The following is a 27,644-nucleotide window of genomic DNA, read 5'->3' as shown; positions in this document are numbered from 1 at the left end:
AATTTTATTTAATAAATATATTAAATTATGAAATATGGTCAAATAAATAGCTAAATAAAATTAAGTGCTGCATGGGTGAACATTGACTAGGACACTTTCAGTTGGCTACTTTACTCTGTGGGTGTGCACATGTGCTTGCATGGGTGCTTGTTGTCAAGCCCCTAATCTGGAACTCAAGTTAGGGCGGTAATTTTTTTAAACCACCCTAACAATCCTCCTAGAATTCTATAATCTTAACTCGGGTCTGCTGACTGCATTTGTGGGCAAATGTGGTGATTCATTCTAATTGAATTCTAGAAAATAAAGCCTGTGCCCTGTAGAATTAATGACAGCAACTCTCCCTAATGACTCTAAGATTGTATAGGAGACCAGGAAAATGGCTGTCTCTAATTATTATGGTACTTCCAAAAGGAACTTGTTTTGTTTCCTCTAATCTCTATATATAATAAGCTGGAGCAAAATGATAGCATAGAAAACTATGCTTATGTGATATTTCCTAGATTTTACACTTGGAAGAGGGAGGGCGGGGCCAAGACTTCTTGCGTGCTATGCTACTGAGCTACACCCCCAGCTTGTACTTACTCTTTAGGCATCAAGAGCAATAAAATATTACAAAGCATTTTTCTTCAGTCATCTAAATAGTTGTAATTCAAATAGGTTTGTTCCCAATTTTCTCTAATGAATAGAGTGATGCCTAGTGTGTAAAAAATATGTGACTTGATAAAATGCTATGGTAGTCGTGCTACTATTTACCATATATTTCGAGTTCTCTTTCTGGGTTTCTGGTAGGATTACAAATTCCTTCCTCATTGAAGTTAGGTGTGCCCATGTGTTTGTTTTGATTTTTTTTGTTTTGTTTTGTTTTGATTTTGGCTTTGGTTCACTGAAATGAAACCAGAAGTGATACGAAGTTTTAAAAAGTAGTACAGTTATCTACATTTAAATGTTAACTTTACAAATACCATATCCAATATTTTAATACTGTTGAGATTACCAAAACATTACCTTGTACTGCTTAGTTAGTACTTTTTTTGAAGTCTTGAGATAAAGCTTCTGGACTCTAGGGTTATACCTCCGTGGTAGAGCACTTGCTTAGCATGTGTGAGGCACTGGGTTCGATCCTCAGCACCACATAAAAATAAGCAAGCAAGCAAGCAAGTAAATAAATAAATATATAAATAAATAAATAAAGTTAACACAAAGCTCTGTTCTCACTGTCACTGTCAGTTCCTGCAACATACCAAGTACCTTCTCACTTCAGGGCCTTTTCACATTCTGTTTTCTTTACTTGTTTGCTTTTTTTTTTTCTTTTTTCTTCTTTTTTTTTTTTGCGGTGCCTTGTGCATGTGAGGCAAGCACTCTACCAACTAAGCTACATCCCCAGCCTTACTTGTTTGCTTTTAATTTAGGAAATCACTTTGTGTCGTTTCTATTGAAATTGCTGATACCATCTTCATAGAAAGGACTGCCCTTTTTTTGTCAATATCCTGTTGTTGTGTTTTTAAAAATCTATTAGAAAAGTTACGAGTTTTCTACATAACTAGTATAAAAACTTAAAAAGAAGAAATTGGTATTATCAAAAATTTAATTATCACAGAAAAGAAAAGTATCACATTACCAAGTGGTTTTAAGCAACTATTATTATGCACAAAAAAATCAAAAATTAAAAGTTGGATTCTGTTTCAAGTCTTCATTATAAAAGTCTGAACAGCTTTTGCAAATTTAGTCCACAAGGTAATGGTCCCTGTTGGTTCTCTCTCCCATTACCATCTGCCTTTTCATTCTAGGGATTCTTCAGCAAGCGCCTAAAAGGCTCCATCAAGAGGACCAAAAGCCAGTCAAAACTTGACAGAAACACAAGTTTTCGGCTCCCTTCTCTGCGTAATACAGATGACAGGTAGGAAGTCAGCTTGCTTAAAACAGAAAGCAGGGTCAGAGTGGATTTTGATAATTCATCTTGACCTTTTCTAACTTTGTATTAATGATAATTTTAGAAAGATCAATACAAAATTTACTTTTTTACCTTGTTCATATTGAGCAGGGTACAGCATATTATCTCAAATACCCATCCAGTTTAAGAGTCTTTTAATATCGGAGAGTTTGTGGATACATAAGAACCAATGAAGGAATTGGTTATGCTTTTTTTTTTTTTTTTTTGTAGAATGACTCTAAGAGGTAATGATGATGGAAGTATTAACAATTCTCGAGCATTGTATATGATAGCTTTCTGTTGCTGGGACAAAATACCTGATAAATTCAACTTAAGGAGGAAAGATTTATTTTGGCTCATGGTTTCAGAAGTTCCAGTTCATGGTTGCTTGGCTTCATTGATCCATGGTGAAACAGAATATCATGGTGAGGAGGGTATACCACAGCATAGCTGCTTGCCTCACGACATTCAAAAAGCAGAGAGAGAGAGGAGAGGAAGGGTCCCAGGACAAGATGCACCCTTCTAACTTCCAACTCCACCTTACCTCCTGAAGTTGCCACCAGCTTCCAGTAGTACCATTGGCTGGAACCAGTGAGGCTTCAAGACAGGGCTCTTTGGGAAACATTCCAGATCTAAACTATGACAACTCTACAGGGTGTTTTATGCCCATGATCTTATTATTTAATCTTTATAATAATCCTATGTGATAAATGTTATTGTCCCTGTATTACAGATGAAGAATCTAAGGCACTAAGAATCTTACTCAAAATCATATAACTAGTAAATAGTAAAAATGATATTTGAACTTGGGCAATTTGGCTTCAGAGTTCATGCTCTTCATTGCTTCATTTTTCTGTGTATATGGCATATGGAACTGGCATGTTGGTTTGTAGTTACATCTAGAAGACATGTAATGGAAAGAAAACATGGATTTCAAATAGGACTACTAGCTTGAGTAAACTTCAAATGTATATAGTTCACAAAGGATAACATCCTTCTAAAACTTAAATATGTGCTGATATATTTTTAATATTTTGTGCCTCCATAATGTTGAAAATTTTAGAGTGTTATATCAATACATCATTGCCATCACCAGTTTTTACTGAGTGCTTACTAGGTGCCAGGCATTTCAAATGTAGACTCATGTAATACAACCCTAGATACTCTTGTCATCCTCATTTTATAGACAGTGAACTGAGGTGAAAAGAGATTGAGAAACTTGCACAGTGTCACACAGCTAGTAAGTAGTGGAGCTTGGATTTGAACTCAAGTCTGCCTCTCATATTTGATATTCTTATTTATATTTGAGGTTTTGGATTTTGGATTTTTTGTTGTTGTTGTTGTTGTTTAGTAAGTGACATTATTTTTAATCACTTTCCTAACAAAAAGAAATAAAAATTATAGGCATGGCAGACAGAGAATTATTGTCCTTGTTTTATAGATGAAGGAATTGTCCCCCATACTGAGCTGATGATGAGACTACTGCTTTATGCCACAACATGGCTGGAAATGGAGATCATCATGTTAAGGGAAGTAAGCCAGGCACAGACAAGTACTGCATTGATCTTGCTTATATGTGAAATCTAAAAATGTTGATCTCATAAAATCTCTTCTCTCTTAACCTCATTAAAAGCACTCATTGAAATGTACAAACCTATCCAATTTGCGTGTAATTTTCTCATTATTTACACTTATACCTCTTGGGGCATAAATTATTAAATTTAATTTTCTAAATTTAATTTAACTGATAAATAAAAACATTAATTTTACTTATTAATGGGGTACCATGTGACATGTCAATACATGTATACATTGTGTAATATTAAAATCAGGTTAAACATATTTATCTTTTCAAATGTTTAACATTTCTTTATGATGACAACATTCAAAATCCTTCCTTCTACCTTGTTGAAATATACAGTAGATATTGTTAATAATAGCATGCCAGAGCTCTTCACTTTTGTTTAACCTTAACTTAGTGATTTGTCAGTTTCTCCCCATCCCTCCCTTCCTCACACTCTCTCTTGCTTTTCCACCTTTCTACTCTCCACTTTTATGAGATTGACATTTTTAGATTCCACCTATGAGTGAAAGCATGTGGTACTTGTCTTTCTGTCTCCAGCTTACTTCATTTAACATAAGGATCTCTACTTCCATTCATGTTGTTGCAAATAACAGGATTTCATTCTTTCTATGGCTGAATGGTATTCTGTAGTGTGCCACATTTTCTTTATCCCTTCACTGGTCAGTGAACACGTACTTTGTTTCCATTTCTTAGCTGTTGTGCATAGTGCCGCAGTGATCATGGGAGTGCAGATAGATGTCTCTTCGATAACATACTGACTTCATTTTCCGCAGATATATACCCAGTAGTGGGATTGCTGGATTAGATAGTAATTCTATTTTCAATTTTTTGAGGAACCTCTATACTGTTTTTCATAGCTGTTGTAAATGGAATTGCTTTCTTGGTTTCTATTTCAGATAATTTACTGTGAACATATAGCAACACTAGTAGGTTTTGCATATTAATTTTGTATCCTGCAATTTTGCCTAATTCATTCATTAGTTTTAATAGATTTATATATAATTTATAAAATTAGATTTGGTAATTTACATATACATACATATACCCACATACATACACATACATAACAGAGAGAGAGATTATGTAAGGTCATTTTCAAACAGTGACTATTTGACTTCTTTTTCAGTTTGGATGCCCTTTATTTCTACCTCTTATCTGATTGCTCTGACTAGAACCTCCAGGATTATGTTGAATAGAAATGATAAAAGTGAGCATCCTTGTCTTGTCCTCGATGTTGGAGAGAAAGCTATCCGCTTTTCCCCATTAGCTGTTGACTTACTATAATGACCTTTATTACATTGAAGTACATGCCTTCTGTACCTAATTTTTCAGTGTTTTTATAATGAAGCAATGTTGAATTTTGTCAAATGCCTTTTCTGTATCTACCGAGATGACCACATGGGTTTTGTCCTTCATATTATTGATATGGTGTATCATGTTTATTGATTTGCGTAATATTGAACCATCCTTGCACCCCTGGGATGAATCCCACTTGATCATGTTAATCTTGTTAATGTGTTATTAAGGATGTTTACATGTTTGTTTATCAGGGATATCAGTCTGTAGTTTTATTTTGTTGTTATCACGTTCTTTTCCAGTTTGGGTATCAGGATGATATTGGCCTTGTAGACTGTTTGGAAGAATTCCTTTCTTTCTCTCTCTCTCTCTCCCCCCACCCCCCTTTGGAATAACTTAAGGAGAATTGGTATTAGTTCTTTAAATGTTTAGTAGAATTCAGCAATGAAACCATCTGGTTATATACTTGTTATTACTCTGATCAGGTTTTCTATTTCTTCATGACTCAATTTTGGTAAGGGGTATGTGTATAGAAATTTGTCCATTTCTTCTACAGTATCACACTTGTTGGCATGTAGTTGTTCATAATAATCTCTAATGATATTCACATTTCTGTACTATCCATCATGATTTTGTGGTATGTGAATTATATCTTAATAAAGATTTTCTTAAAAAACTGGCCAGGAAGTACTTGTCAGTGGAGCTCCTTAGTCTATGAGCTCCACTTCAGCACACATATTTCCTCTTAAATATAAACAACCAAGTGTCTTACAAATGTTAAGGTAAGTTTATAAAATGAAAAACAGAGACAAAAATACTTGGAGGGAGTATACAGAAGATACAGAGAATATATGAAGCCAGAAACAACTTCACAAGCAAAGTGAATATTTTCAAAAGATATGATTGTACATCTATGAAATAATAACAAGATGATATTAAAAAATAAAATCAAGAAGAAAACTTAGAAATCAATACAAAAGCTAAAGTCAAGTCACTCTCTCAGAAAATAGAACAGAAAATGAAAGATTCAGCCCAAGAATTCTGGGGAAAAAAAGGAAAAAAGAAAAACTTTGGGGAGGGAATTGTCAAAAGAAAATGCCCCCAAACAAGAAAACATCTGAAAGGACCACCATTCCCAGGAAAGTGAATGGAAAAATACCCCTCAACACACACATCAGTTTTTATTATCATGAAATGTCAGGTCACTGAGGTTTAAAAAAAGAATCTTAAAAAAAGATTCTAGAAAGAAAAAATGGTTTACATGTAAAGGAGATAGAAAGCATGTATAGGACTTGGGTAGGGAGAGTAATATTGGAATTCTCAAAAGAAATATTGAAAACCAGAAGTCAGTGGGAAGGTATTTTTTAAGATTTGGAACCCAATATTCATACCCAGGGCCATTCTTAAATATCATACTAAGGAGTTTATATTTTAGCCTACAAGCAACAAGGAACCTTTAAACATTTTTGAGCTAGAAAATGACCTAATCAGAATTATGCTATGGATGGAATAACCTGGCAGGATGGAATATGTAATTTAAGATCACCTAATTTGCAGAAACTAAGTTTGGAAGATCAGTTAGCATAAAGCTATTGTAAGATAATGAGGGCTCTAAGAAGGTGAGTGGTAGTGGGAATGGAAAGGCAGAGACAAGATAGAAGGGATATTATAAAGATAAAAATCAATAGAATGTCACAAAGTCATCATTGTTCCAAAGCCATCTAATCAGATAAAAGGCAGTAAAAGGATTTCCTAGAATCAATATTGGCAGCATTTTTACATTAAAACCATGTCATGGGAGCTACAGGAATGGGGTGGGGATGTTGGGACATGAAAAGACTATGATCGTTTTGCCTTTCATTCAGATGCACTTAAAAGTAGAAAATGCTTAAAATCAATGACCACACAACATTGTCAAGCATTCCAGGATTCCAGATGCCTGCCAGGTTGCCAACCTTGCTTTGCAAGTGCTATTTAAATTCACCAAAAACTTGAGGCAAAGAACAGGTAGAGTAGAATTTTCTTACCCCCTCCAAATGCCCCTCAAATAAAAACCTTCACAGTAATGACCTCAATTATGAGAGTCACTAACAAAGCATGGATTTGAAGAAGTATCCTTATTCTTTGTCAGAAGCATAGCATACTGAGCCTCTTAATTTTCTCCTTAATAGGACTAATTTTTTAACTTTTTATTTTGAAGTCATACATTCACAGCAAGTTGCAAAAATAATACAAGAGTCCTACACACCATTCCTTCAGCCAATAATGACATCATGTAACTATATTATGATATAAAAAACAGTAATTGACATTGGTACAGTATTATTAACTAGACTGCAAATTTTACTTAGTTTTTACCAATTTTCACCTGCATTCATTTGTGTGTGTAGTTCTATGCCATTTAATTGCTACTCCACAATCAAGATTAAAAAAACTGTTCTATTTCCAAAGAACAACTCCCTGTGCTACCACTCTAGTCATAGCCACCTCCATCCCTGTGCCCTAGCAACCACTAATTTGTTTTCCATCTCCATTGTTTTATTGTATCTAGAATATTATTAGAATCATATGGTATGTGATCGTTTGAATTTGGCCTTTTTTTTTTTTTTTTTTCACTAAGCACATGTCCTTGAGATCCATCAAAATTGTTACATGTATTCAGTGGTCATTTCCATTTGTTGTCAAGTAGGGTTCCATTGTGTGGATGTAGCAGAGTTTAATCTTTCACCCATCGAATGACATTTGGGTTACTTCTAGTTTTTGCTATTTCATATAAAACTACTGTGAATAGTTGTGTACAGGTTTTTGAGTCAACATAAGTTTTCACTTCTCTTGCCCTAGAATACAATTGCTGTATGTTATTTACATGTTCAGGTTTATAAGAAACCAAAATATTAGTTAAAACGTTAGGTTTATCTCTGCCAAGCAGTTACAGATAGTCTGCCTGCCTTTGGAGAGGGAAGTATGGTATAATACTTACTTCTGTCATCCAGCTTACCAACTATTGTTTTAGGTGCCTTCCAGATTTGGGCGAGAAAGACAGAAAGGAGAAGGAAAGAAAAGAAAGGAAGGAGATAATAAAGTTCTAGCCTTCCATCATGTTCTCTGAGCCTGGCAGATGTTTAAAGCTGATTTTTCCCTTATGAGGTGCTTTGGGAATTCCTTCAGAGATTTCTCATCCCTATGGAACCTGTCTCCTAGGGGTTTATTGACTTTGGCAGATGGATTTCTTCTCCAGACACTCACTTGTGACTCCTTTCTAGGAAGGAGTTCTTGCTGCTCTGCACTCTATCCCTGCAGTCCTGTGACCTACAGGAAACACCTATATATTCTTTGCCCTGATAACTTTTAAAAGTGCAGACTAATCCAAAAGCATCTACACTCACTTGCTCTGCTACCAATACAGTCATTCCTCATCATCTAGGTTTCCCAGACAGAATCAAACCCTACCTTCTCTGTATCCCTATCCATATCCATATCCTTTGTGGGCATGGACAGGGGATACAATCTCCTAGCTTTCTCCAAAACTTCTCTCTCATAAAATGTTTTCACTTCTCTGTTCTCTGGCCACTTTTCAAAGTCTTTATCTAACCAAGATCAAGGTAGTGGAATTAGTTCCAAAACATTTCCTTCATAAATACTACAGTTTGTTTGGTACTTCACTTCAGTATACTGCATCTGTTCTATCTGTATGTCTCCTCTGAAACTTCAGTTTCAATATCTCACGTTTATAATACTTTTATAAATGTACAATCATTAGCATCACATACAACATGCAACGATTTGACCTAGTTCTTTCCTGACCCAGCACTATCTCCTACCAAACATACCAAGTCTTTCATTTATGATTCTATACTATTTCATATTTTTTTTTCCTTTTGGTCTTGCTGTTTCTTCTATCCCAGTTGCCATTCCTTATTCCTATACTCTGCTTTTTGTCAAGCTTCTAACTCCTATCATGCAGCAATACCCAACAGTTTATGGTTTCTTTCCCTGGTTTCTTCCTAGACAAAATCACCTGTCCAAGCCAATTATACATACCTTATTATTGAACTAAATGCTTTCTATCAAGTTTGTCTTTTCATGTTTCTGCCTACTGCTGAAGATTAGAAGCTCCTCAAGGGTACAATCTTTGTATCCCCATCTCGTAGAAAAATGCCAGTCCTGTTAAGGAAATAGTAAATGTTAGCCTGCAATAGAAAAAGTCAAAACTGAGTTGTAGGTAATAACAATAAGAACAATTTTGGGGGGCTGGGGTTGTAGCTCAGTGGAAAAGCACTTGCCTAGCATGTTTGAGGCACTGGTTTCGATTCTCAGCACCACATATAAATACATAAAGGTCTATCGACAACTAAAAAATATTTTTAAAAGAACAATGTTTTTCAATATGCTATACTTGGTTATAATGACAACTCAAAAATTATTGAACTCCATACCATTAATTAATCAATACAGTCTGACTATAGATTACAGAGTTTCTCTTACCAGGTTACTGTCATAGATCAATTAAGGATTCTTTGTTTTAAGATCTAAAATCCAATTGAAGTTTCTATTGAATCATGATAGCATTTTAAATGCATTAGAATACTCATCCTAATAGAACAATATTTCCATACATTTATTCCTTTTGTCTTCAATTTTTTCTAGTAAAGAATATATTCAAGAACAACTTTCCTGACTAGGGATGTAGCTCAGTGGTAGAGCACTACCTAATTAGCTTGTGAGGCCCTAGGTTCAACTCCCAGCACCTACTCCCACCACCAAAAAAAAGAAAAAGCTTTCCTGATCTCAGCTAGATAAATAATTTACATAAAATGAAGTAATGCCTACATATCACTATATAAAAACTCTACATTGGTAATCATATTCCCTCACATTTTTATGGTCGGCAGCTTGCGAAATAGATGTGAAATCATTATTGCATTTAAGTCTCACAACAACTCTGTGGGGTATAGGAAGAGAAGTCATTACCCACATTTTACAAATGAGATATAAGGTTTGAAAAGAATGATTTGTTCTGCATTATACAGCTAGTGAATAGTTTGAGGCTGATGTAAACACACAGGTTTTTAGCTTCAGGTTGTGTCCTTCTCCTTTGTGCTTCTGTTGCATGTATTAACAGGAATCCTAACTTGCTGACAAAATGATCAAGAAAGGAGAAAACAAAGGTAAAAATCACACACTCAACACACACACTCAAACATATACTCACTCTCCATAACTTTTGCAACCACAATTCTTAATAAGAATAGAATACTATGCAGTAATAATTAATGATTCAATGTTTGGTCATAGTATTTCCACAGTTTGGAATATTATAAAGAGGAGTCCCTACCATATTCCTTTTATTCCTCCCCAAAAAAGTAGAGGGTAGATGATTTTAATGGATTTTAATCCAAATGGATTGGATTTAAAATTAAAATACTATAAAAAAATATAGCTAGATTTCTTATGATCTTGAAATTAAAAAGTTCTTTGTAAGTATAAACTAGGGGAAATAACTAAAAATATGGCAGAGGACCAATTTACTTTTACCTATCAGCTAAGTTTAACAATTAGAAAAATGGTTTAGAAACATAAAATTGCAGTTCATAATTCTCTGAAAAGAGAGCTAAGATTGCCAATAAATATGTGCAAATGTCCTCAAACTCATAATTAAGGAAACGCAAACTAAAGCAATAAATACCACATTTTACCAAATATACTGGCAAAATTTTTTTGAAAAGCCAGACACATCTAATTTTGGTGATAGCAAGCAGAAACATACACGGTTGATAGGATTTTAAATGGATACCCTCTTTTGTGGAAGATAGTTTAATATCAAAATTTTAAATGTATATGCCCTTTGATCTGGCTGTTTGACATCTAAAAGTTCAAACTGTGAATATATACATACATACATATGTACATGTGCATAAAGAAAAATGTACTAAGATACCTTTTGAGGCTTTTGGGTTTTTTTTGTTTTTGGTAGTGTTTTTTTTGTTTTGGTTTTTTTTTTTTTTTTTTTGTGGAGCTGGGGATTAAACCCAGGGCCTTGTGCATGCGATGCAAGCACTCTACCAACTGAGCCACATCCCAGCCCACCTAAGATATCTTTTAAACTTTGGTGATAATCACAAAAGAAAAAGAAAAAAGGAAAAATTTAGGTTGTCATCCAGGACTGGTTAAACTGCCATAGGCCAATATAAAGGAATATTATGTGGTCATTAAAAACAGGCAAGTTCTGTCTATGTGTTCCAGTGTGTACAGAAGTTCAAAATCATGAACTGAAATCAATTTCTATGCATGTATGAGTTTGTCAGGATGAACCCAACTACTATGTATAACCATAAAGCTCTAATAAATTTTTTGAAGTATGGTAGAATCCCATTTTTGATAAATATAAATGTAAATATACATAATGTATAAATATATATGCATATGTATATGCTTAAATACATATGAATATATTAATATAGTCCTATAATAAATACATAATTTCTATAATGTTGTATAGGTATAAATAGGGAGAGGGCTGCCTATATAAAAAATTTCTAGAAGAGTTCACAAAAATTGGTAATGGCATTTTCTGTAGAAGATTAGAAAGGGTACCCTTATTTTTGTTCTTTACCATCTATCCTCTTGAACTCTTGAACTTTATGAAGCGTGTTTATCACTTTCTTGTTTCAGGGGAATACATAAAAATATGATTGGTATTTTTTTTTTTTAATATCTCCCTCTAGCTATTTCACTGTTGCCATTTTTTCAGTCAGAATTGTTTAGGCTCCACTTTGTCACATCCCATTTGGTTTTTTGGTTTGTATCTTTTTATTTTGGGTTTTTTTTTTTTTTAATCAACCCAGTGCAGTCTCATGTTTTGGTCATTATTTCCATTCCCTAAAAGCTCTTCTTGTAAAAGTCTCCAGTTACCTCTCAATTCCTAAATCCACTATTAGTCTCTTAACACATTTGATCTTCTGTCATAATGGACAGTCCTCCCTTCCTGAGACCTCTTATCTCTGGGCTTTTATGATACTTGAAACACCTCATTTCCTGACTTTCATATTTCTGAATCTCTTTGTCAGTTTTGTAGTTTTAACTGTTAATATTCCTCAGGTTGTCTCTGAGGCTGTTTTCTTCATCCACATGTCCTCTTTCACTATTCACATCTACTGCCACAGGAACCTCAAACTCAAGTGGTACAAACTTGATTTCATTTCTACCCTCAACTCAACCAACAGTGCCCCATATTTCCTATTCCCATGAAGGACATTACCATTTTTCTGTCCTATGGTTCAGGGCAGAAATGACCAGCCATCCTTGATTCTACTATTCTCCCTGACACTGATAGTGTTGTAGTCACCACGGCCTACTTACCTCCTGTGTATCTCTTAATCCCATCTACTTCTTACCCACTTCTGCCTCCAGTTCATGACTTACTCAGATTACTTCCATAATCCATGAACTAGTCTCTTAGTCTTTCACTTTTTCTCTTCCCATGTACTACTTTCTTTCTCCTCTCCTTAACCAAAGTGGTCTTGCTAAGACCTACATCTGATCACGCCGTTCCCCCTCTACTACCCAGAACCTTCCTATGTCCGTCCCCTGGTCTTGTGATCAAACTGAAGGCCCATTACTACAAGTCCCATCATGATCTCTCTCAACCCCGTGATCACCACTCTCCTACCAACCCCCTGCCCACATCACAGCCACACTATCACAGAGCCACACTCTGAATTTCTTTCAGTTGCTCAGCAGCCCCAGTGTTGTGTACTTTTATTACAGGTCTTTTCATATGCTGTCCATTCCATCTAGATCTCTTGGCCGGACACTTGCATATCATGAAATCCATTCATTTGAAGGTCACAACTTGACTTAACTTTTTCCTCCAAGAAACCTAATGTGAACTTTAAGATCCCCTAAGTGCTCACTGAGCCTCTTTTGCATTTTTTTTGTAGGTCTTAATCTCATCATACTACAATGCATTATTAACTCTTAGACCATAAACTGTGTGAGCGCGAGGACCCTGCCTTTGTTCTTATCCTTTGTGTTCCTTGCACCTTCCTACCTCTAGTAGAACACCTACATGTAGTATACCAAGTAGCTATTGAATAAATAGATGAACCCATACAGAAATTCATTTATTCAACCAAATGAGAAACTAATGGGAAAGCAAATAGTCCTGAGTTTAATAATGATTAAGATGTAAATGTTTTAAACTTCACTGGTTCCTTCCTCTTTTATGATACTACCTAAACCTTAATTTTAAGGCAATAGAGAAGTTAAAATTCTAGTAAATTCAAAAAAAGAGAAACATTACTAGTCTTTTCGAGTGAAAAGACTTTAATATGTTCATTGAGCTGGATCATGAATGAAGTTTGGTTTCATGTTTTTTTTTAAATTCAGTATAGTTGTGTTCAGTTTGTTTCATTGGTACTAGTAGATTTTAATCCATTTGCAACTTAAGAGCCAAATAAAAGCCTATTACAATATAGTACAGTTTCTGTAAAGAAACTGTTCCCCAGTGTTTAATATTTATTATCTCCCAAAACATGTTTTAATATTATTTATAATCCTTCGTCTTACGTCTCCCTTCATTGCATGTATATGTGTATGTGCCATAGTAGGTATGGATATGATTTCTTCTATGATGGTGAATTTGCTCACTTTAAGTGACAGTTCAGGCCAATCAACATCCTTCTTTATCCTTAGCAGCTGGGCTAATTAGACCATTCTATCTGGAAGCTGAGAGCAAGGAGGAGGAAGAGCTGCAGCATATTCTGTGCTTCCATAAATAGGTTTTTATGTGGTGTATATTTTTAAGCTAACATAAAAATCAGCAAGTAACATGAGCATCAGGGACACTGGCTTTACCTGAAGTGCATAAACCAATGTAGCTAGAGCTGTCAAAGATCCTCAGGGAAGACAATTTCTTAGTACACAATAGAACTCTTGTGAATGAAGCCTACTTCCTTTTTTTTTTTTTTTTTTTTTTTTAAATCCAGAGAGGGAAACTCACAATGCAGTAAAGTACTGTGTTTTCAAACAGCAAACATAACTTGTTTACTTTTGCAAAATACCCAATTGAAAAACAATAAAATCTGGGGAGCAGGCAAAATGACATTTTTCCCAAATAAGATTTCAGTGCAATTTTTAAAACCCTATTGAACTACATGTAAATTTGTTGATACAGAATTAAGATACTGAATATTGTTCATTACTACCTGGGAAATTTTCAAACAAAATGAGTGCCTTAGGAATGTGTACTGGTTAAAACCTGGGTATGTTGATGCACACACCTTGCTGGCTAAACTGTCCCTTCTGGAATTCAGTGGAGCTGTCTGGAATCACAACTGCCAAGCCAAGCAGAAACTCACCTGCACTGAATCCAGGATTTTGTGTAGCAATAAGCATTTTTAATTAAAAGTTTCCCAGTTCCTAAATTTGGAACTGACTCTGTAGATGTGGCAGATTGAGCCTGCACATCTAAGCATCACTGGAGCTAGAGTGGTGGGGAATGTGGCTTTTTAAAGAAGTGAATGGGTAAGCTTAGAAAATCCAGCTGTGTTTTATTTAAAATCGCACTAATCAAAGTTCTTTTACTCCTTTTTCTTTTCCTTCATCAGTGTATCTACTGTTGTATGTGTTGGTTCCCAGCCCTTCACTTTTATCTTTTAAGACTGATTTCAGATAGGGATGAGGGTTAAAGCAATATAGTAGTAAGTAACAGAAAGCATCTTTTGCCCTGTAGTTTATCTCTTAAATAAGTCAGAAGTAGCAGGTAATCTTCAACAGCAAAGCAATTAGATTTTTAACCCTTACCTTTATGGTGCTAGAGTTTACATAGAAATCATGATTGTCTGATGACATTAAAACAGAAATGAAAGAATATGGTCTTCCTTAGAAGTGCAATTACCCCCTTGGAAGCAGTTTTCCAGTTAAATCAAGAAATAATCATATTGGAGCCCTGAATTAGTCATACATGGTATTTAGGCTGATGGTGCAGGGGTTAGTGGAATCAGTCAGAAAAAGAACCAGACCAGTGGTCAAGGGACTTAAAACATCTACTTTGGAGGCTGATTAGGTTTCTTAACAAAGCCTAATGTCAGAATGGACTGGAAATAAAATAGTTTTAAACTCATCATTCTCCCATTAAGTCCACATTCTACTTTCCATTACAGGAGTAAACTGTGGTGCCACATGACTGTTCTAACTCTGTAGTTAGTAGATTCAAGAAAAATCAATTTATATGAAGGTACAAGAAGAGGTAAAGACTTGGGGTTACTAATGCTATTATATCATAATATTTACACAGAAAATGCCTCCCACCCCCATCCTGAGCCATTCCCAGGCTGTTCGATTTTCCTGTTTACCGTAATCTTGCTTCTCTGGGAATTACTTCTGTCTTCTCAGAGATGCTGTCTTCCTAATACAGGAAGGGCTTGCTTATTTATTCAGTAGTAATGTTAAACATGTGAGTAACTTTAGCTTTTGATTCATGTGGGTATATATATACACATGCTAAACAATGGGAGATTCTTTTTTAAAAAATACTTTTTTAGTTGTTGATGGGCCTTTATTTATTTATTTACTTACTTACTTACTTATATGCAGTGCTGAGGATCAAACCAGGGTCTCACATATGCCAGGCAAGCGCTCTACCACTGAGCCACAACCCCAGCCCCACAATCGGAGATTCTGAACTCTGTATTAATAATCAGAATCTCAGTAACTTGGAAGAGTCAAGTTGTAATTCCAGATGGTTTACTATAATTGTTTATGGCTGCTATTGAAAGTTAGACTGCATTGAAAACACAATGAAAAAAGAATTTCCACCTTCCTCTGAAGGAAGAAAAGTATGTATAACCCAGACAGGTTCATACGTAAGCACTAGAAACACTACGCTAGAGGAAGTGCTGCACAGGAAACAGAAGTGTGAGTGTAGGGTGGGATGTCAAAATACTTGCTAGCGAGAGTAGAATCATATATGAAGCGAGCTGAAGCTAATTATATTTGTTCCTAGTCAAAAATTTTAATACAAGATTCTCTTCCACCCCCAGAGTTGCCTCCGTTTCTCTTCTACAACTTTTGACTGAGAACCATTAATGGAAATATGTAGGGGCCTCCACTTTCCTTCCTTTCTGTGGTAAAATAGTCACCTTTACCAAGTTTGCAGAGCATAATCTCTGTGTCCTTCAAGCTGCAGCTTCTCCCTGCTGCCTTCCAGCTCTATCTCCTTATAGGTGTAGCACCATGGCAACAGGCCCAGCCTGGAGCCCAGGAACCTTGTTTGTGTTACCCAAGGGGCTAGATGCAACCTGAAGGAAGAGAGGAAGGCATTACTACCTGTCCTGCAGCTTTTGGAGGAAGATGATATCTTATTCAGTGTTTGCCTTTCTGTCCTGCTTCTAGTGAAGACTTGAATGACACCTGGATAGCATGTATCCAAAGATGGTATCAGTAACCAGAGTCAGCAGGGAAACCATCTTCTATTGGTTTCTGTCTTCTAAACAGAGTATTGTTTTCTGAGATGTAGTTCAGAAAGTGACTTGCTAAACTGGACATGTGGCACCGCTATGATTTGGGGTTGCACCGCCAGGTGGCTGTACAATTGTTTCATGTAGGTAGACATTTATTTTGTTTGAAATAACTTTCATGTTTTAGAAAATTTTTCCTAGAGAATTTAAGAAGTGAAAGTTAACTTTTGGGCATTGTAACTCCTGTTTACAATTACTTAATCTTTTCCTGGTGAAAGGCTCACCCCAGAACATGAGAGACTTTTCCCTCCAGGAACTCTTGAGAAAGATGGATTGGAATTATATAATATTTGTTTAAGAGAGATGATAGTGTCCCATTACCTCAGCTTGGCTTCCTGTGTAGCATATGGGGAAAGGTTATAATTTTAGCATTTAATTATTTATAATCAATGTGCTATATTTGCAGCATATTACTACAAACATGCCATTGTCTTATTCAGAAGAACAAAGAGAAGTAAATGTGAAACTGGTACACTATTATATCTTTACATACAAAACATTACATAGCATTTGTCCCTTTTATACTTACCTTGCCTTCTCAGTAGGCTATATAAATTGGACTTCTTTACTTTAACAATTGCTGAATATCAGAACACATATTTTTTTTTCAGCCTAAACTTTTACATGGTATTTGGTTTTGTTGGGGAGGGAAGAATGGACTAATAAAGTCCTGGTTGTTTTAGATGTCTCTTATTTTATAAAGTTTGAAACAGTCTTAGAAACAGAACAGCCTTTAGTGCTAGTTTCCTGTATCTTATTACTTCGTAATTTAAGTAAACACTGCTCTGGCATTAAGTGTTTCAGTTCCTTTTAATGTTATCCTGCTTATTTCAAGGAAATGAATAAAGTAGTTTATTTAATGTACTTTACAAAAATAAATGTCCTTACACAGGCATTTTGTTTTATTACTAAGTACTTTTACTTGAAATACATGTATTTAACTCTGGGTGTTTCATTCAATAAGTACTATAATTATTGACTAAAACTGCATGACTGTCCAGTTGTGGATTCAGGAATGTCGTGCTTCGTATTGTTTCACTCCATTAATTCTTTTAAGAGGAAAGACAGTGTAATACCAGCTCCTGTAGTGACAAGAGTCATGATTCCCACATTCCTTTTTTAAAAAGCTAGGAAGCAAAATCAGCCAGGATACTTGAACAATGTCAACAAATCTGTTCTTCTATATCAGAGTTTGGGCATATTTTTTTCATGGTGAGAACTTCTTTTCAAGGCATTTTATTTGTTATTCACATTTATACTGTGGAGCATGGATAGAAGTAAATCCTTGCCAGAAAAGAATTCCACATTGAAGTGTAAATCAGGCCCTTTTAGAGAGTCCTGTGCTAAAAAGTTTGGCGCAGTATGTGTGTGTGTGTGTGTGTGTGTGTGTGTGTGTGTGTGTTCTGCAGAGCAAAAAGAAACAAAATGAAAGTTCAACCATTGTTTTGTCAGTGCTCTAAGAGAGCACTAGCATGAAAAAAGTTAAAAAATAATGTGGTTTGACAATACCTTTACATGAATACACACACACACACACACACACACACACACACACACATATGATAACCTGAATAGTATAGATTTCTGCACCTTCCAATGTAAGAATGAGGTTAAAAAAAAGTAATGTCTGTAGAGGAGCTCTGATCTCCATTGAGACTAGTAAAATTATTGTGTTTTTATGCTCTGTTGGAAAAAAAGGTGTGCCCTTTTTCACATGTGTATATGGTTTATGTGTCACATGAATGTGATGACTATTATTATTACAAATTTTAAATTTTTTCTTCCTTTAGTTTTTTTCCTGACATGTTTGTTCATTTGTCATAAGCCTCCATTGCAGTAGACCTTCATTTCCTTGTTGGCCAAGGTAATATTACCTGAAACATGTTCCATATTTAGGTCTCGAGGTCTGCCTAAACTGAAAGAGTCACGTTCTCATGAATCCTTGCTGAGCCCCTGCAGCGCAGTAGAATGTCTGGATCTTGGTCGAGGGGAGCCCGTAGCAGTAAAACCACTCCATAGCAGCATCCTTGGGCAAGACTTCTGCTTTGAGGTAAAAAACAAAAACTATAAAGAAAATGTAATCAATAAGATTTTCTATCCAGAGACCTGATGTTTCCATTATTGTCAATATTCTGATTTGATTATTTTAACTGGTTTTCTGTTTCTAAGAATTAACTACTTATAAGGGAAAAGTTGAAAATTTATTAATCAAATTATATTTATAATTAAAGTTATTAATTATAGCATCTCATTCCTTTGGCCTCGTCTGCTTTTTTTTAAAGTTGAGGGTTGAGGTTTTATCTCAATGGTAGAGCACTTGCCTGGCACCAAAAAAGAAAAGGGGAGGGGGTGCTTAGTACATTCTCAGCAGAGGTTGCAGAACTAACAAGAGCTTACTAAAATGTTAATTTTTTAGTATTGATAAGGATGTCACCCTACTATGTTACTGTTTTTCTCCTGAAATCCTAAAGTCCCAATTTTAATGTTTTTGGGGGGGAACTTGACTCAATATTTTTTTTTAGCTACAATATGAGCAGTTGTAGATCTAGTCCTGTGTATTTCTGTAATCTCCTACACCTAGCTTGGTCGCTAGGACATTGTAAGTCTCTAATTTCTTGAATGAACAAATTGTCCTTCACCAGAAAATATGACTATCACATTTTATAAAGTAATTTCTCCCTCCCAGCTAAATGTAAACAGTTGGCTATTTGCATGTTAAATTTAAATACTCCGTGTGTGTGTGTGTGTGTGTGTGTGTGTGTAAGAGAGAGAGAGAGAGATTGTGTATGTGAATAATTATTGGGGTTAGAATTTAATGAAGAGTCCTATGCTAGATATTGTAGAAAGTGAAAGATGTTTGACTCCTGTCCTTATGAACCAACTCTGTCCAAAAGAAGTATAATGTAAACTACATATATAATTTTAAATTTTATTTATTCTAAAGATTTTTATATCAGCATGTAATATAAAATTATCAATGAGATTTTTTACATTCTTCTTTTAATACTAAATCTTCAAAATCAGAAGCTTTTACACTTATAGCATGTTTCAGTTTGAATGAACCAGCTACATTTCAGGTACTCAGACACACACCATGCAAGTAGCTGGCATATCAGAGTATATAATCTAATTGGATTTATATGATTATGACCTGAAATTGAGTTAATGTGTGAGCAAACTTCAGCACTTTGGATAGGTCGTTGATTAATGTGCTTTTTAATAAAAATCACTTGAATTTTTCCTTATTTGTAGAACTCAGTTCAACAGACTGTATACTAAGCCCAATGTTATGTGGTAGGCATATAGACGAGATGTTTCATTTTTAAAAGACAGTGATAGGTAGTGGTCAGGCTAACCTAATAAATGACTGGAAATAACAGGCTACTTAAATAATGGAAGAGCAACAGATTCCAAAGACAGTAATATAATACTGTTCACTCTCTTCAATTCCATTTAGTAGCCATCTATAATATTATAGCAAAGGCAGTTTTGAGAAATCTGATAAGCTGTTTTTGAAACTCTCTTCCCTTTTTAGTTATTTTTTTATTAACACAAAATTGAGACTATTCATTTGCAGATAATTTAAGATATGGCCTGAAAGATTTGTATTTTGAATTTTCTGAAACTAGACCAGCTGAATTCTAAATAGCCTTTGTTTTTATACCTGGAAATAAGTGTGGAGAACAAGGCAAAGGGCAGATGTGGATTTAGACATAATATTACAAAACTAGCAAAGATCATTTTAGTTGCATGCAGTAGTTTGGGTTCAGACACATCCCTAACTCTTAAACAACAGAACTAGGGGAAAAATGAGTCTTGTTTCCTTTTTCTTATTTCTAATTTTTATGTTGAAGGTCACCTACTTAAGTGGAAGTAAATGCTTCAGTTGTAACTCTGCTTCAGAGAGAGATAAGTGGATGGAAAACCTTCGTAGGACAGTTCAACCAAATAAGGTAATGGTGACTTTTGAGTGTCTAAAAAAATCCACTTTGTAAACATAAAGTTGATAGAAGATAGATGTAGTGATACCATCTTAATTTTTATAGAGCTCAGCAGTTTAAGTGTATGTTCATGTTATGACATTTTATGCTAAAAATAATTTTACTGCAGATATTATTGTCATGATTTTACCAGTGTAGATAAGAAGACTCAGAAAAGTTAAGTGACTTGCCCAAGTCAGAAGCAAGGACATGATAGAAATGGAACTAAAACACCAATTTGTTAACTACTTATCACTTTTATATTTGAAGAAACAAGTCCAGTTGCTACTAGTTTGGCTATATGAGAATTGACTATTACAAAGATAATTTTTTCATCACAAGTTAAATAGAATATATGTGATTCCCTAAGATTCTGAGACATTCTTGTTTAGAGCTAGCTATTATCCCAAAATAATGAGATAGCAAATAATGTCATTATTTGTTGTCAACTCTTAGTAGAGTATATGATCAGCATCACTTTAAGAGGAAAATGTTCTTTCGAGATATTATGTCTCAAATTCAATTTTGTTGTCTCTTTATAGGATAACTGCAGACGAGCTGAAAATGTTCTCCGTTTATGGATCATTGAAGCCAAGGACCTTGCCCCTAAAAAGAAATATTTCTGTGAACTGTGCCTTGATGATACCCTCTTTGCTCGTACAACCAGCAAGACCAAAGCAGACAATATTTTCTGGGGAGAACACTTTGAATTCTACAGCCTTCCACCTCTTCATAGCATCACAGTTCACATTTATAAGGATGTGGAAAAAAAGAAAAAAAAGGACAAGAATAATTATGTAGGGCTAGTCAACATTCCCACTGCCAGCGTGACTGGTCGCCAATTTGTAGAAAAGTGGTATCCAGTGAGTACACCTACACCCAACAAAGGAAAGACTGGAGGACCTTCTATTCGGATTAAGTCACGTTTCCAAACTATCACCATTCTGCCTATGGAGCAATACAAAGAATTTGCAGAATTTGTCACCAGCAACTATACCATGCTGTGTTCTGTCCTAGAACCAGTGATTAGTGTGAGAAATAAGGAGGAGTTGGCTTGTGCCTTAGTGCACATTCTTCAAAGTACTGGCAGAGCCAAGGTAAGTGGAAGAGGGGAATTACATTACCTGAAAACTCTTCCTGGCCTTTCACAAGGAGATACGGATGCTGAGGAGATCCAAATTAGAGAAATGTGTTTTGCTATTGGTCACAACACCAAAGGAAAGAAGAAATAAGAGCTAAGAAGGAACCTATTAGCAGTTCTTAGATTCAGAAAAGATGGGGTTTATAAAACTTAAAATATAAAATGGAGGAACCAATAAGTATTCAAAAGTGCATTTTCATGAAAGACAGATACCATAGCCAGCTCTTTATTTTCCGATAAAATAAATGGTAGGATTGACATGATAACCCCACAGTGTGTTCAAATTCCTTATCTTTAGTTCTAAAGTGTTTGCAGTGGTTTTCTTCCTCACTGTATTTTGTTTAAGATTAACTGATGACTATATCCCTTAAGCACAAAAGGGGGTATTCAGGAAGCATGCTGGGTATTAGTAAGAGCCCTCATGGGATTAAAATCTTTATTTGGAATAAAGATACCAAGGGATGTTATACAGTTGGTGACTGTTTCACAATAGATATCTCATTTTATTCCATATAAAAGTAAAACTCAAAAGAAGAGAAATACACTGATTGTAAGACCAGCCACCAGTTGATCAAGTCTTTGACCTATCAGGTATATTCATGTTCTGTGACCTCTGAGTCTTAATTAGACTGAGTTTTCAAGATATTGTAGGCAAACTGGTCATGGTAAGATATAATCTTACCAAGATGGTCACTGCTGAGAATGATTTATTTAGAACCAAACAATAAAATAAAGTGCTATTAAGATTTCTTAATATGTTGGAATGTATCAATATATTTAGCTCCTTATCTAACTACCTTCTTGCTGATTATAATTTTTGTGGTTGAATTTACTGATTCAAAATATTGAACTTTCTGTTGTTAAAAAAAAAAGCTTAACAGTTGGGGTGAGGTGTCATTGAAATTTTGAGTGAAATTTTATGGATATAGTCTTTCTATTTCTCGGTTGCTAAAGGTTCAGATGTACATGAGATTTTTTTTAAAACATCTTAATGATTAATATACAATTTAAACACAATAAATGATACCCATTTAAAGTGGAGAAGTTCAGTGAGTTTTGACAGATTTTGTACCTAATGAAACTACCACCTAATTAAGACACAGAATGTTTCCATCGCCATTAAGTGTTCTTTTGCCCCTTACCTTAAGTTTTAATAGTGATTCCTAAGTCCACCATTCTTGATATAGTGTTAAACTGCTCCAGAGTAAGTTGCATTAATGTTTAAAATGCTTGATTTTATAAATCAACATATTCCCTCTTTTGGTTTGGAGCCCTTGAAATATCCCAAAAATATTAACATTTAAAATATTTGATGTTATCACATTTCTAACTGAGCAACAGTAAACAGTGAATTTTACATCAGGTGCTCTTAAGACTGTGAGGAGTGAAGAGGCTGTTATTTCAGGGCTTTATTTCTACTTATGCCTTTCTGGATGGATAGATGGATGGGTGAATGGATGAACAGATGAGTAGAAGGGTTGATGGATGGGCAATTGAGCAGACAGATGGTTCATTAGCCTAGATAATGAGTTCAAGTGATGAGTTCAAGAAATTTCATGTTGATACTGTGAACCAATTTTTTGTAACTGTTATATGTTGAACATTTGTCATATGTCACAGATTGTTAGGTGCTAGAGATATGGTGGTGAACAAAAATAGACCCTATTCTTGACTTCATGGGGATTGCAGTTTTCTGGAAAAAAAAAAATCAAGTAATTACAAAAATAAATGTGATTAGAGTGAGAAGTGCAGAGGATAAAAAGACTAGAGCATGGAGCAAGGAGACCTGACTCGTGGGGGTTTCGGGGCAGTGCTGGTCAGGAAATGATGTGTAAATTAAGAGCCCAAGGACCCAGGAATTAGCTCCATGACAATGGGTAAGAGCAGAGCAGAGCTGAGAACTGATTTGTAAGGTTTTGTGGTGAATAGAGAACAATATATTTAGAAGGGTTTGGTGTCTTCAAGGACCTTAAAAAAAAAAAAAAAAAAAAGGCACCCGATGCTGAAACAGAATATAGAGATTTCTAGTAGATAAGAATACACCAGAAAATGTAGACACTTACAGACTGCATTCAGAATTATGATCTTTTTCAAAAGTGCAATGGATAATCTCTGAAGGAATTTTAAATTTAGGGGTCGTGACACTTAAGATTTTTATCCTGAGTGATTTTTTTCTTTTCAGTGAATCTGGTAGCTTAAGTTTTAGAACTGCATTCCCAGGATGTCGGATATTTTGCTAGTCTCTTCTAATGTATATTACTTATTCAGTTGCTTTCTGCCTGATTGGACATTATTCTGCCAGGATTTCCTGACCGACCTGGTGATGTCTGAGGTGGATCGCTGTGGAGAGCATGATGTCTTGATCTTCAGAGAGAACACCATTGCCACCAAGTCCATTGAGGAATACCTCAAGTTGGTGGGACAACAGTATCTTCATGATGCACTGGGTATGGAAAAGGAAAATATCTGTCTTCTTTGCCTTTCAGTTTTAACTTATTTCACCCTCATGAGACAAATTCAACTCAAATTCTGCCTGTTATTTAGTTCAACTGACTCGAGCTTTAATGTTTTAGTTTCAGCTGTAAGAAGTCTCTGCAGGACAACAGTTTATTACAATATGGGTGGAAATAGTCCTTCTTTGTATGCGGCTAACCCCAGACCCCTTAAGTTCCTGATTTTTACATATAAGAATTTAGTGGGTATTACTACTACACCTGAGGTGACCTAGTTCCCCCAAAGTGTTGAGTTTTTTTTTTTTTTATTGTAAACAGATGGGATACATGTTGTTTCTGTTTGTACATAGAGTAACAGCATACCATTTGCGTAATCATGCATTTACATAGGGTAATGATGTTTGATTCATTCTGTTATTTTTTCCTTTCCCCCACCCCTCCCACCCCTCTTTTCCCTCTATACAGTCCCTCCTTCCTCCATTCTTGCCCCCCTCCCACCCCCTATTATGTGTCATCATCCACTTATCACTGAGATCATTCGTCCTTTGGTTTTTTTTTGAGATTGGCTTATCTCACTTAGCATGATATTCTCCAATTTCATCCATTTGCCTGCAAATGCCATAATTTTATTATTCTTTATAGCTGAGTAATATTCCATTGTATATATATACCACAGTTTCTTTATCCATTCATCAATTGAAGGACATCTAGGTTGGTTCCACAGTCTGGCTATTGTGAATTGAGCAGCTATGAACATTGATGTGGCTGTATCTCTGTAGTATGCTGATTTTAAGTCCTTTGGGTATAGGCCAAGAAGTGGGATAGCTGGGTCAAATGGTGGGTCCATTCCAAATTTTCTAAGGAATCTCCACACTGCTTTCCAGAGTGGCTGCACTAATTTGCATCCCCACCAGCAATGTATGAGTGTACGTTTTTCCCCACATCCTCTTCAACACCTATTGTTGCTTGTATTCTTGATAATCGCCATTCTAATTGGGGTGAGATGGAATCTTAGTGTAGTTCTGATTTGCATTTCTCTTATTACTAGAGATGTTGAACATTTTTTCATATGTTTGTTGATTGCTTGTAGATCTTCTTCTGTGAAGTGTCTGTTCATATCCTTAGCCCATTTGTTGATTGGACTGTTTGTATTCTTGGTGTAGAGTTTTTTGAGTTCTTTATATATTTTGGAAATTAGTGCTGTATCTGAAGTATGAGTGGCAAAAATATTCTCCCACTCTGTAGGCTCTCTCTTCACATTGCTGACAGTTTCCTTTGCTGAGAGAAAGCTATTTAGTTTGAATCTATCCCAGTTGTTGATTCTTGCTTTTATTTCTTGTGCTATGGGAGTCCTGTTAAGGAAGTCTGATCCTAAGCCAAAAAGTTGAAGATTTGGACCTACTTTTTCTTCTATTAGATGCAGGGTCTCTGGTCTGATTTCAAGGTCCTTGATTCATTGTGAGTTGATTTTTGTGCAGGGTGAGAAATAGGGGTTTAGTTTCATTCTGTTGTGGATTTCCAGTTTTCCCAGCACCATTTGTTGAAGAGGCTATCTTTTCTCCATTGCATATTTTTGGCCCCTTTGTCTACTATGAGAAAATTGTATTTATTTGGGTTTGTGTCCGTGTCCTCTATTCTGTACCATTGAACTACCTGTCTATTTTGGTGCCAATACCATGCTGTTTTTGTTACTGTTGCTTTGTAGTATAGTTGAAGTTCTGGTATTGCGATACCCCCTGCTAAGGATTGCTTTAGCTATTCTGGGTTTCTTATTGTTCCAGATGAATTTCATGGTTGCTTGCTGTATTTCTGTAAGGTACAACTTTGGGATTTTAATTGGAATTGCATTGAATCTGTATAGCACTTTTGGTAGTATGGCCATTTTGACAATATTAATTCTGCCTATCCAAGATCATGGGAGATCTTTCCATCTTCTAAGGTCTTCCTCAATTTCTTTCTTCAATGTTTTGTAGTTTTCATTGTAGAGATCTTTTACCTCTTTGGTTAGATCGATGCCCAAGTATTTTATTTTTTTTGAGGCTATTGCAAATGGAGTTGTTTTCCTCATTTCCCTTTCAGCTGTTTTGTTGCTTGCGTATAAAAAATGCTTTAGATTTATGCGTGTTGATTTTATAGCCTGCTATTTTGCTGAATTCATTGATGAGGTCTAGAAGTTTTCTGGAGGAGGTTTTTGGGTTCTCTAAATATAGAATCATGTCATCAGCAAATAGTGACAGCTTAAGTTCCTCTTTCCTAATCCTATCCCTTTAATTTCTTTAGTCTGCCTAATTGCTCTGGCTAGAGTTTCGAGGACAATGTTGAATAGAAGTGGTGAAAGAGGACATCCCTGTCTTGTTCCCATTTTTAAAGGGAATGGTTTCAGTTTTTCTCCATTAAGAATGATGTTGGCCATGGGCTTAGTATAAATAGCCTTTACAATGTTCAGGTATGTTCCTACTATCCCTATTTTTTCTAGTGTTTTGAGCACGAAGGGGTGTTGCATTTTGTCGAACGCTTTTTCTGCGTCAGTTGAAATAACCATATGATTCTTATCCTTAAGTCTATTGACATGATGGATTACATTTATTGATTTACGGATGTTAAACCATCGTTGCATTCCAGGGATAAACCCCACTTGATCGTGGTGCACGATTTTCTTAATTTGTTTTTGGATATGGTTTGCCAATATTTTGTTAAGGATCTTTGCATCTATATTCATCAAGGATATTGGTCTAAAATTTTCTTTCCTTGATGTGTCTTTGCCTTGTTTGGGTATGAGGGTGATACTAGCTTCATAGAATAAGTTTGGTAGGGTGCCCTCCTTTTCTATTTCCTGGAATACTTTGAGAAGTATTGGAATGAGTTCTTCTTCAAAGGTCTTGTAGAACTCGGTTGAGAATCCATCTGGTCATGGGCTTTTCTTGGATGGTAGATTTTTAATGGCTTCTTCTATTTCATTGCTTGATATTGATCTGTTTAAATTGTGTATGTCCTTCTGGTTCAGTTTGGGAGGAGCATATGTCTCTAGAAATTTGTCAATGTCTTCAGTAGTTTCTCTTTTGTTGGAATACAGATTTTCAAGGTAGCTTCTCATTATGTTCTGTATCTCAGTGGTGTCTGTCGTGTTATTTCCTTTTTCATCACAAATTTTAGTCATTTGAGTTTTTGCTCTCCTTCTCTTTGTTAGTGTGACTAAGGGTTTGTCTATTTTGTTTACTTTCTCAAGGAACCAACTTTTTGTTCTGCCAATTTTTTGAATTGTTTCTTTTGTTTCAATTTCATTGATTTCAGCTCTGATTTTAATTATTTCCTGTCTTCTGCTACTTTTGCTGTTATTCTGTTCTTCTTTTTCTAGGGCTTTGAGCTGTAATATTAGGTCATAGTGTCCCAGAGATTTTGATATGTTGTATCATCATTCTCATTGACCTCTAAGAATTTTTTTATCTCCTCCCTGATGTTTTCTGTTATCCATGTTTCATTCAATAGCATATTATTTAGTTTCCATGTGTTGGAGTAATTTCTGTTTTTTATTATGTCATTGATTTCTACTCTCAGTCCATTATAATCTGATAGAACACAAGGCAGTATCTCTATTTTTTTGCATTTCCTAAGGGCTGCTTTGTGGTATAACATATGGTCTATTTTCGAGAAGGTTCCATGTGCTGCTGAGAAGAAAGTGAATCCGCTCGTTGATGGATGGAATATTCTACATATGTCTATTAAGTCTAGGTTATTGATTG

The 27,644-nt window shown here is 35.3% G+C and overlaps 1 protein-coding gene across 6 annotated transcripts in view; it reads left to right on the top strand.

Annotated features, from left to right (window-relative positions):
• Positions 1–27,644, top strand: part of Rasal2 (RAS protein activator like 2) — a 364,280-nt gene that overhangs the window by 301,422 nt on the left and 35,214 nt on the right. For all 6 annotated transcript variants that reach the window (XM_047520359.1, XM_047520358.1, XM_047520357.1 and 3 more), the window contains 5 exons: positions 1,788–1,897; positions 18,227–18,380; positions 20,185–20,283; positions 20,853–21,407; positions 23,754–23,898. In XM_047520359.1, the coding sequence (XP_047376315.1) occupies positions 1,788–1,897; positions 18,227–18,380; positions 20,185–20,283; positions 20,853–21,407; positions 23,754–23,898 (1,063 nt within the window). The remainder of the gene's footprint in view (positions 1–1,787; positions 1,898–18,226; positions 18,381–20,184; positions 20,284–20,852; positions 21,408–23,753; positions 23,899–27,644) is intronic.

The sequence above is a fragment of the Sciurus carolinensis genome, chromosome 12 (assembly GCF_902686445.1).
Source record: "Sciurus carolinensis chromosome 12, mSciCar1.2, whole genome shotgun sequence".
Lineage (NCBI taxonomy): Eukaryota > Metazoa > Chordata > Mammalia > Rodentia > Sciuridae > Sciurus > Sciurus carolinensis.
Note: the sequence above shows the minus strand (reverse complement) of the source record. Positions and strands in the feature narration are given on the sequence as shown.